This window comes from Heliangelus exortis, chromosome 17, assembly GCF_036169615.1.
Source record: "Heliangelus exortis chromosome 17, bHelExo1.hap1, whole genome shotgun sequence".
Classification (NCBI taxonomy): domain Eukaryota; kingdom Metazoa; phylum Chordata; class Aves; order Apodiformes; family Trochilidae; genus Heliangelus; species Heliangelus exortis.
Genome location: NC_092438.1, coordinates 10,749,038 through 10,760,484, shown reverse-complemented (window position 1 = coordinate 10,760,484; position 11,447 = coordinate 10,749,038). Strand labels below are relative to the sequence as shown.

Sequence of the window (11,447 nt, the reverse complement as noted above, 5' to 3'; positions counted from 1 at the left end):
TTCACATGAAATATCAACTTTTATTTTCTCAAATAAAATAATCCTTCAGTTTCTGCTCGATCAGTTGGGGAGGAACACAAAGGAGAGGGAAGGAGGAGCCCTGTGCAGACAAATTTGCAACCAGACCTGCCCTCACAGTTAAGAATCCACATCAGACCGAACCCTTTGTCAATGAAAAGAAAATAAAAGCTATTGGCAACTCTTGATCCCAGAAGGAAAGAGCTGTTCTCTTTATCAGGCACTCTGAATTCAGTTTAGCATCAGTGTTCCATGAAAAAGCATGATTAGAAAAATCCCAGATTTCTGATGAAAAATATCCAGGCAAGCAACAATGTTTAACAGACCTCAGGTAAAATCCATGGCATGGGATGGTGCTTGGAGCTGTTACTGGAATTTTGGGGCATGACTGAGAAAGAAGCAGAGACCCAACCATTATCCTTGGGGACCCACGGGGAGGACAAGAGCAAAGGAGCAAACTCCCAAGACAGCTCCTTGATGAGTGATATGTCAGAAGGGACTCCAGACTTCAGCTCCTGGATCGTACCCTGTTGCAGTCTGATCAGGTTAACCATTTATTAATGAGGTTTCATTCCTCATCTCTCACAGTACCAGTTGGACCAGGATGTCCTACACACCTTACTGCAGAGCTAAGGCAGGCAAAAAGTGCCACCTTTTAATATTAATTGAGGTGGGACCATGATAAATCCACCAGGGGTTTACTCAGCCTGAAGTCTCCAGCCCTGAAGGCTGAGGAGACAACGTGGCCAGTGAGCAGGGAAGGGAGAACTTTGTTTCTGTTTCAAATCAATGCTTAAATTAAGTGAATGGATAAGCAGCAAAGCATCAGCAATGTTCAATCAGCCCTGGCTTCCCCCTCCCAAAGCACAGGGCCAAATCTGTTCACATCAACCCATAAACTTCCCTCTGGTTAAGCAAGCCACCAGCAGGTTAACCCATGGATCTATGGGCAAACTCTACTAGGGTCAGGATGCTGCTGGCTGTGGGAACTGTGTCCTAGCATAACTGGCTCCTTTTTCAATTTTTAAGAAATATTACTCAACCTGAAACACTGCAAGATGGAATCCCATCTTCCCCATCCCCACCTGCAGGCACATTTTCTGCCTTTCTCCAAGAGAAGGAGCTTCACGGAAGCTTTCCTGGCTGTGGAACGTGTCTCCCTTTTTCTTTTTTTTTTTTTTTTCTTTTTTTTTTTTCCTTTTTTCTTTTTCTGTTTTGTTGTTTGTTTTGCATTTATGTGGTCAGTTCCAGTTCTAGTGATTAAAGACAAGGCCAGGCACCAGCAAAGAGGGTTACTTCTTCACGATCTGAATGACATCTTCATGCTCCATCATGTGGGTTAAGCCCACTCTCTGAGGGCTGTACTTTGTGCTTGTACCCTTAGAAGCAAAAGGGGGAGAAGGGTTAGGAAAAGACCAGAAACACCTGAGGATGGGCATTTCCTTTGCTGTTAAACACTTACCCACACCAAGGCATACTTGAACTGGCTGGCCAATGACCTGTGAATTCGGTGGCACTGCAAGACAGACAGACAGACAGACAGACAGCAGATGAGGCAGAGCTCAGTGACACAACTCCCTGGGCTGCATTAAGGACTTTTTTTTAACCTTTCATAGCAGTGAGGAAAGGAACCTGAGGCAGATAGAAGCAGTGAAGGCAACAAAAGGAGAAGCCCAACTAAACACTGAAATATGCCAAGCTTTACAAGGTAGAAGTCATAGCAGCCTCCAAGAAGAACCTGCCTCCTACATGTAAGGAAATGTAAAAGATGCAGAGAAATTACCACATGTTCCACAGAGGCCCCTTTCCGTAGAATAATGGCATCTGTGAAGTCTGGTCTCTCTGTGGAGAAATAGGAGAAGGAATAAAAAACCAAAAGGCATTGGATTTCCATCAGGTGTGTTCTAACATGCTGACACCATCCCACATTGCCTTGTACTCCCTATTCCCCAATTCCTCATCCCATTACACTCTCAGCTCCTGGACAATACAAGAATCCAGGTATGTGAAAGCATCAAACTACTTCTGTAGACACACAAGGATGCTGACCCCTGTCATACATCCAACAGCTTCCTCACAACTCCCCTGCTCCAACTCCATTCCAAATATTTGAGACAAACAAAACCACCCACATCAAAACACACCTGCTCAAGTAAAACCAAACCACTTTGCAGTTTTTTGTAAAATACCTGGGGTTTCAAAGCTTAACAAGCTCACAGAAAGTTCCCTCATCTCCTCATAACCACCCAAGTTCAGAGTCTCAGCTGTTCAAACCAAACAGGAACAAGTCAAAGCTCTGCCTTCATCTCTGGGAGGAGCTGCCAGTGAATTGTAAAGCAAAAGGAGGATCAAAGGCACTCCTCGCCCTCAGGAGCCTGGCACAGGAATCACCAAACCTCTCACAGCAGGAACTGGAGACCTCTTCTGGGTGGCAATGGGCTGAACAGCTCATCACAGAGTGTGCAAAACAAGGAAGAAAGCTGCACAGTTGCCAACTTTCCTTCTATCATCATGCAAAATCTTAGGAAAGAAAATTCATCTCTTTCTGTGCAGAAAGAAGGGAGACACCCATGACTGGATGAGATGGAACAGAAAGCAGCTCTCAAGAGCCAAGAGATGGTTAGGGAGAGCACTCCCAAAACCCAAGAGATCCCTGACAGCCAAGCCCCTCTGGCTCTCTGTCTGACTTCGAGGAGCAGCCTCCAAACCTCCTGGTTCAGCCCACGGTCACTCACGTCCTCGTTTCTTGGTGTAGATGCAGGTAAGTGCCAGGTATTCCCAGAGCTTCTCCAGCAAGTAGTCCAGGTTCAGCTTCATGCCACAGCTGCAAAACACCAGGAACACCTAAATGTTTAGTGCTGCTGTAATTTAGAGATCCAGGAGAACAAGGAGAGATGTCTTATTAAAGTGCTGGGGAACAAAGGGAAAAGTCTTTAATGAGGCAGTAAAGGAAACAGGAAAGGTGAAATAAACACCTTCAGAAGGGCAAGAAGCTTTGAAGCAGCAAAGCCCCAGTCAGAGGTATCAGCACATCTAAGGAAACAAGCTCGGGTGGCTCCTTCTGGCCTGCAGAGAGCCTGGAGAAGCCTTCCCTCCAGAGCAAGGAGGCTTGGAAAACATGGCAAAGCAGCTCTGCCTCTCAGCCCTGCAATTTTAGGTAGCCCTAGAAGCTCCTTCTTGGGAGAAGCTGAAGAAAGGGGTGTGAAATGAACCTCCACACCATCCAAACCAGGACCCTGGGCAGTGTGACAGGCTCCTACCTGATGACAACACTGTGGGGTCTCCGAGCAAGGCGATCCACTTCTTCCATGGATATCTGGTCAATCTTGTTATAAACCTAAGTTAAAGGCACAACAACACATCCTTTAGGGAACCAATTCCACACCACTGCAGGGAGGTTGACACCTACACGTTGGTATAACAAGACAGCTCCAGCATCTGAGACAGAAGCACAGCTCCTGTCAGCCAGAGGGCAGGCCCAGCCCCTCAAGCAAATTAAACTGTTGAAATTTGGAACCTAAATCTAAGTTTGGGCCTTTTAAAGTTCTGAAGAACATGCTGCAAGTCCCCCCAAAGGGAGATGTTCCACAGTAGCCAGCCACAAGAGGGCACAGGGAGCACACACAGAGCATAGTGCTCATGTACAAAGGATCAGAGGCTCCCTGTGGAGCTGAGTTTTCCACCTCCTAAACCCCAGATCTTTGCTGCTTTAGGAAGAACCTTCAGCAAGGGAGATGCTGGGTGGGGCAGCAGGCAGGCTGTGCCCAAGATACTCACGTAGAGGCATGGCATGTAGACCCTGTTGCCTACAATCACGTCAATAAACTCATCAGGGGAACAATCCTCTCTGAACAGGACCTCAGCATTGAAGATTTCTGAGGGGAACATTGTCAAGGCCCAAATCCCAACACATCCACACACGGCTGGGAGCCAGCAGGCTGAGGTGGCTTGTCAGAGCCTGTTCTCAGCCCAGCAAGCACCAAACACATGGCAAAGCTGTCCTCTGCAGCAGGTACCACTTGACTCATGAGCTGCTGACAGCCAAGAGGTTTCCTGTAGTAGGAAAGGATACTGTACTCGTGGAGGATGAGCTGCACCAGCTTCTCAGAGCACTGAGTCAACGTGACAGTTGAGTTGAAGGAAATGCCTCCACCCTTCTTCGGCTGCAAGTGGCAGGGGGTGGGGGCAATAAAGCAGCTTAAATAACAGTCTGCTAAATCCATAACCCCCCCTTCTTCAGTCTGTCCAGTGCCAGGGGCAGCACACAGCAACCTGGGCTTTGGGCAAGCAGCCAGGCATGAGGTGTGCTTGCAGCAGCCCAGGAAACCTCACCTTGAAGTAGATATTTGGTTTGCTTTTGTTCAGCCGGATCCCGACTGATTCCAGTTCCTTCTCCAGCAGGGCCCTGCAGGGATAAATGTCTGTCAGCACCTCTGAGCCTGGACACACACACACACACCTTCTTTTCTGTTTCAGACACAGCCTTGCCATAAGCTTTCACTGCAACCTCAACACCACAGCTAAGGCAGGACAGAGCCTGTGGTAGAAATCGAGGTTGAGATTTGTCTCCAAACAACCAATCCCTTGGGAATGATCCTTCCTGCAGCTGGGAAGCCCCAGCTGAGATCTGCAGAGAGCTCAGCACGTGCTGCTCGTGGTCAGCTGGCACCTTTCTAACAGAGCACAACCTCCCTGTGCTCTGGAGCTCAAGTACCAGCTCCCCAAGGTGCAGAGGACATGTGGAGAGCTGACGTTTCCTGGGCAGGCAGGAACCCCCAAACCCAGCTCAGCCCCAGAAACCCCCAAACCCAGCTCCCCAGCCCCCAGCTCAGCCCCAGAAACCCCCAAACCCAGCTCCCCAGCTCAGCCCCAGAAACCCCCAAACCCAGCTCCCCAGCCCCCAGCTCAGCCCCAGAAACCCACACCCACCTCTGTACTTCACCCTTGGTGGCATCCAGCATCATAATAACAACATCTGCTGTCCTGGCCACTGCTATCACCTGCCGACCTCTGCCCTTCCCTGAGGGGAGAGGAGATGTGAGAAATGTTCTTACACCCTGCTTGGAAGCAAGGAAAAAGACCCTGCAGGGCTGTGCTGGCTGCAGGCAGCTGCTGGGGGACCCTGGTCAGGTGGAAATGACATCCTGCCAGCAGGACAGACACGTGCAGCTCCAGGCAGCACAGAGAAGATGCCCAGGACCCCGGAGCAGAAGGGTTACACACACCTTCTGATCAAAAAGGAGAGAGACCAGGCCATAATACTCCATTAAAAAAATAAATAAATATATCATTAGGAGATATTCCAAAGTTGCTTAAGGCATCTTCCGACATGATCAGACAACCAGGGCACTGACAAAACAAAGAGACACAGCCAACACATCTTCCCAGAATCAGGAGTCATGGGAGGACTTGCAGGAACTCAGGAAATCAGTCAGGAGAGGTCACTGCTTGGCTGCAACTCCCCCTCCGCCTCTCCAGAATCTTTCTTTAGATTTCCTCTGTACCAGAGAACAGATGAGCAAGATCACACTCACACAAGAAGGTGAGAAGTGACTGGCTTGCTTTGGCTCCCACCTCCAGAAAAGCATCTTTCTGCTCCATATAGAGGCACCCGTGGGCTCAGGGATGAGAATCGTGCCTCACGTAAGATCAAAGACTCCAAAATTTGGAAAGCCAAGGTGGGAACTACTGGCCCAGGAAAGCTGCCAACATTTGATGCACTGAGGTACTGCTGAGGGCAAATCCCTACTTGACACGACCACAGAGCTCAGCCAACCTTGTGCTGCTCCTTCAATGATTCCTGGCAGATCCAGCAGCTGAATATTGGCTCCTTTGTACTGAAAAGGAAAGAGAAGGACAGGAAAGCTGAGGGCTTCGTGCAGAGCAGCTGAGCTGCCTCCAAAGCCCCCCTGCCACCCCTGCTGGAGGCCAAAGCCTGCAGAGAGGGGGAGATGAATGACCCTGAGAGAGCAGGACAGCTCTGCACAAAGCTGATGGCTCTGAGGAAGCCTCCTGGGAAGCTGTGTTCACCACCACACACTGCAGAACATCAGATCTTGACCTCCCTGAAGCATCCAGGGATGGGAGTTTGACACAGCACCAGGGAAACAACCCAGCACGAGAGCAGTGTTACCCTGAGCTGCTGGAAAGGGAAGGAAAATAAAACCCACTGACTTTCTTGGTCAGGTGAGAGAGGGCTGCAACAAGCAAGTGCCACCATCTCTTATCAAGAGGGATCTCAACATTGCCAAGAAAACCCAGGAGATTTTCATCCAAGAGATCCTCCAGGGCGTTTGCCTCCAAGCTCCTGTTGCAGCCACCTCTTCAGCAGCAGCTTTAGCCCCTGGGGGATGTGTCTGGATGTGCTACAATATTTGTGTTCTTTTTAAGGCCAATCCAGTCATTTTCATTATTTAACTCTGCTCTTGATTCTGACCCAGAATTTTGTCAATTACTCTTGGAGACTTCTCAGTTTGACTCCCTTTATCATTTGGCTTTACTGATGGATGCTGAAGCCACCACAAAATAAAACTCCTCAGGGGCAGGAGCTGAGGAGTTTTCTTTCCAAACTGATCCCAGTGCAGATTGCCTCTTCTAAAGCTTCATAAAAAACCAATCTGCCAAGGTTTCCAGCCAGCTGGTCAAGGGTTATAAAAAAATTCAGCTGATAATTGTGGAATTACTCTTGTCAGTGGAACAGCAGCTTGTGAACCCCTCCTTGGGCAGTGAGTCCTGAGGAGTTATGGAGCCTGCAGATTTCTGACACCTGCAGATTCCTGACCTCCTGAAGATGAAAGCAGAAGCCAGCAGACACCTCTGGGAATCACATCCTTCAAATATCTGGAGGGGGCCTGCAAGAAAGCTGGGGCAGGGCTTTTTACACAGGTGTGTGGTGAGAGGACAAGGGGCAGTGGTTTAAAACATGAAGAGGGGAGATTTAGGTTGGACATTAGGAAGAAATTCTTGAATTTGAGGCTGGTGAGACACAGAAATGTGTTGCCCAAGGAAGCTGTTCCCTCCTGGAAGTGTTGAAGCCCAGGTTGGATGGGGCTTGGAGCAACCTTTCTAGTGGGAGGTGTCCCTGCCCATGCAGGGGGTCGGACTGGATGAGCTTTAAGGTCCCTTCCAACCCAAACCATTCCATGATTCCATTCCATGATTCCATTCCATGAGCTGCTCTGTGCCAGCACACGTGTGGCTGGTGTGAGCAGACACATTTACAGGTTTGGGTTTCTCACCATCACCGTGCAGAGGGGAGGAGAACCCTGCTCACCTCTATGACTCCTGGGATACACGTCAGGGTGGTGAACTCATAAGATGCAGCTTCACTGGCAGTTGAGGTCATCAAACTCAGAAATGTGGACTGAAATGCAAGAAATCAGCATCACCAGGGGTATTTCAGTGGAAGCTCTGGTAAATGTTCAGCAGAACACGAGGCAGGGAACCATCCCTCAGCTTTTAGGGGTGATGTTGTGGCTGTCCTGGGCACCAGGACTGAACCAGACACAGGACAAGAAGCATTTTAGCCAAACAAAGGTAAAATTGCCTCCAGTTGCTCCAGGGGAAGTTTAGATTGGGTATTAGGAATGATTTCTTCTCCCAAAGGGTTCCCAGGCCCTGGCTCAGGCTGCCCAGGGCAGGGGTGGAGTCCCCATCCCTGGAAGGGTTTCAGAGCTGTGGAGCTGAGGGTCAGGGCTTGGCAGTGGCCTTGGCAGTGCTGGGGGAACAATTGGGGTTGAAGATCTTGAAGAGCTTTCCCCAAAAAATGATTGTGTGGCCCAACCACCCACTGCTTTCCTCAGCAGGGCTCTGGCTGGGCAGGACCCAGGGCCAGGTCCTTACCCTGGGGCACCACACACACCACAGGGGCAGGAGGGGTGTCCCCAGCTCTACTTTCAGCCCTTAACTGGAGGCAAAAAGGTGAAGGACAAAGAGAAAATGGATTCTGCTTTCCCAGCTGGAAGCAGACATGTCCCCTGGGTAAGTTAAGCACTCACTGACCTTACCCACAGAAGGAAAACCAATCAGAGCCACCCGGGCATCTCCAGATTTCATCACATCAAAACCTTCTCCTTTAGCAGCTGAAGATTTGGAAGGTTCCAGAAGCTGAGCTCTGTATTTTGCAAGTTTTGCCTTCAGCAGGCCCAGGTGGTACTCAGTGGCTGGAACGACACCAATGCAACAAGGGCTTGAGGAAAAGTTGCTGACAAAGCACTTCTAAAAATTAAAAAACCTTCCCGAAAAGAAATGCCACAGATGTCACTCAGCACCTCAACCACTGCCACCCCCCAGCTGCTCTGCAGCCCTGTGAAACATCAACTGCTGAGAGCAAACCTCCAGGGAGCCTGCAGAGAAATAAGATTCCAGGGGAATAAAGAGCCAGAGGGGGAGCAGGGGCAGGAGCTGGGGGGTTGAGATCACAGGGTGAAGAAGCCACTCCTGAGCAAAGGACCCTCCTCACACCCCATCACATTCAGCACTGCAAAAATGCAGGATTTTTTTTTTTCCATGCTCTTGGTCAAGTTTTATTCCCCCCCTCCCAAAAAAAAAAAAAAAAAAAAAAAGTTGTTCCTGCAGACTCTGCCTTTGTAACAGGGAAGGGCACAAAACCCAGCAGTGTGTGGGATTTACTCTTTTTTCCTCTCCATTATGTCCCACAGCTGCCAGAAGGAGCAGCCAGGGGCTGGGACCCCCTCTGGCTGAGCTCCCCAGACCTCTCTCTCACCTCTGCCATTCCAGCCCCAGCACTGGGATCTCCCAACCGGGCGGTTCTGATCCAGCAGCACTTGGGCTCCGAGGAGACCCGGGGTATCCCGAGCTTCCCAAACCACCCCACATCCCACCTTCCCCACAGCCCACACCATCATCCTTTCCCCAAGATCCCGGCAGCCCCTCAGACCCCCACCCCCCCCCCCCCCCCCCTTCCCCAGCCCCCGGTACCCTCGGGTTCCGGTCCAGTCTCCCCAGAACCCCGCAGCCCCTCACACCCCCCTGCTCCCTCTTCCCCTATATCCCCCCCCTCCGAGCCCGACAGCCCCTCTACCCCCCTCCCAGCCCCTCACACCCCCAACCCCTCTCTCCCCCTGTATCCCCTCCCCACCCCGTCAGGTTCCGTCCCGTCCGGTACCTCCGGTACCCCCGGTACCTCAACCCCCGTACCCTCCCCCGGCCAACCCGAACCTTTATTTTTCTGCGTGCGGGCGATCTCCTTTTCGATCTCCGAGATCTTCTCTAGGATTCCCATGGCGGGACCGGACCGGACCGGACCGTTCGCCTCCCCAGGCCCCCGCACGCCTCCCGCCGGAAGTGCTGCCGGTCCCGTCCGTCCGTCCAACCCCCTCAAGCGTCCGGGCTGTGCACCCGCCGCGCCGCTCCGCTCCGCTCGCAAACTCCGCGTTTCGTGTTCCGCCCGGCACGGGCACTAAGAGGAGGAGATTCCATAGGGAACCGGCTGGCCGGGAAATGAGGATAAACAGGGGGATAACGGGAGCTGCTTACATGGCAAGGGCTCAGGAGGCAGGTGGGGGTCAGAGGGAGCCCCCCAGAGCAGGCCTGGCCCCTACTCGGGGCAATCCAGCTCCTTTAATTAAGGCCAGATCCTGTGTTTTAAGGCAATCAGCAGCTTGGTGGATTCCTAGAGAAACTTTGGAGGGAGGAGATGAATCCATCTCTCCCTTCAGCACTGAGAAATGCTTTAGTCGACAGACAGACACGGACACAGAGCCCTTAAATACATTTCATCTTTAATTCAGATGGTGACGGCTCCGCAAACGCCTCCCCAGCCCCTCTCACCACCCCCTGACACAGGGAACATCTCCCCTCAGTCCAAGAAAACCAAAAGGAAAGGTTTAGAGGAAGGAAGTTCTGAAGACTGATGGGCCCTAAGAACCTCCCAGCTCCAGGACCTGCTCCACACCCACCAACTTGCATCAGCATCACCCTGGCAATTTCGGATTTCAGCCTCAAATGAACACCAGGATGACGGAGGGAGATGGGCAGAGAGCAGGATGCTCCTTCCCCAACCTTCTCACAACTTCATCAAGCCTCAAAGAAAAACTTCCAGAGCAGTATTGGGGTAGTTATAGAAATCAAACAACCCCAGAGCCCTCCTAACCCAGCATCTGCCAAGTGACAGCACCACATCAGAAACCCGAGTGTGGGCCCTGGGGAGGGCAGGGAGAGCCTCATGGGCACCAACATGGCACACAGACGGCTCTGGAGGGCTGCAGCCAGCAGAGCTCAGGTTCTCAGCACCCACACAGCTTTGGGGGAAGCTCCCAGAGGAGCAGGATGAAAGGGGAATCCACTTCCCAGCAGCTCTGCTCGCAGCCACCTCTCCCTCCACGCCTCCAATCGCTCTCCCGCTCACCTTCGTGCTACTCTACAAACCCATCTGCAACCACCCAGACAACAGCACACGCTTCCTCCATCACCAGGGGGGGCTCCCAAAGGGTCTCCCCCCTCTCTCTCCCCTAAGCAGGTCTCTGTTTGTGCCAGGGAAAAGGATTTCCCTGGGGTGAACAGCCCGCTGGAGGCGGGTGCTTCCCAACATCACCTCCTGAGACCAGCGCAGCCGCTTCTCCCATCGTGCCAGACCCCAACTCAGAAGATCAGAAATGGGTTCTCCAAGACCTGGATGCTTTGTCATTAAGGCTTAAACTAACTGCAAGAAACCAGACAGCCACGCTGTTAAAAAAAAAAGAAAGTTAGTTAAAAAAAAAAAAATAAAAAAAAGAAGAAAAGCCAAACCACCTCAGCGCCGAGCACCCAGAGGCTTCACTTCCCTCTCCCAAGCACCAAACCAGTCCTTCAACACCCAGAAACAGCCAGAAAAAGGCAAACAAAACTCTCACAAAAGCCCTGCGGGTGGGACTGTCACATTAAATACAAAACTGAGGCCAACTTTTAAAAAAAAAAAAAAAAACAAACCAAAACAAACCCACACACACACTTTGGCACACGAGCCTTAAGTTCCATCGCTGGGAACATTTCAGAGCCAGGGGGGGAAGCGGGTGCTGTTTGTTTGGGTTTTTTTTCTTTTTTTTCCCTTGCAAAAAGGTACCAAGCAGCGGTGTTGGTGAAGCATGAAGAGTGAGTACAAATGCTGAACAGCTCCTGCTCAGCACCTGCACTCCAGATTACTTGCCCAAAGCTGGTTACAGACACGGATATAAAAACTAACGCGGGACTTCCCGGTTTTCAATGTGAAAACGGCCACACGTACTCAAGTACTTGTGCATTTCCTGTAGGATCCTTGGGGAAAGGAACCATAAAAATATGCTGTTTGGTTGGTTTTTTTTTTTTTTTCAATAAAAGTATTTTTTTTCTTTCTTGTTTTTTTTTTCTTTTCTTTTTTTTTTTTTTGTTTTTTTTTGTTCGTTTGTTTGTTTTTACCCTTAACTTAAGTAAAGAGCAAATATACACCTATA

General features: G+C 50.7%; 1 protein-coding gene across 1 annotated transcript; it reads right to left on the bottom strand.

Moving 5' to 3' along the window:
- On the bottom strand, positions 1-9,357 carry DRG2 (developmentally regulated GTP binding protein 2). Its single transcript, XM_071761162.1, has 13 exons — positions 9,199-9,357; positions 8,020-8,180; positions 7,292-7,381; positions 5,795-5,855; positions 4,948-5,038; positions 4,351-4,423; positions 4,091-4,181; positions 3,796-3,893; positions 3,279-3,355; positions 2,754-2,842; positions 1,802-1,860; positions 1,481-1,534; positions 1-1,397 (listed from the first exon to the last, which is right to left on the bottom strand). The coding sequence occupies exons 1-13, from the start codon at positions 9,260-9,262 to the stop codon at positions 1,311-1,313; spliced, it is 1,095 nt and encodes a 364-aa protein (XP_071617263.1). The 5' UTR covers positions 9,263-9,357; the 3' UTR covers positions 1-1,310.
- Between the last annotated feature and the right edge of the window lie 2,090 nt (positions 9,358-11,447).

Bases quoted from the DNA above. Each gene is read 5' to 3' on its own strand.
- DRG2 (XM_071761162.1), bottom strand. From the start codon at position 9,262: ATGGGAATCCTAGAGAAGATCTCGGAGATCGAAAAGGAGATCGCCCGC. The intron at 5,039-5,794 runs GTTGGCTGAGCT...CTCTCCCCTCAG, and splicing joins CATTGAAGGAGCAGCACAAG to GGAAGGGCAGAGGTCGGCAG. The intron at 3,894-4,090 runs GTATCCTTTCCT...TGTTCCCCTCAG, and splicing joins GCTCATCCTCCACGAGTACA to AAATCTTCAATGCTGAGGTC.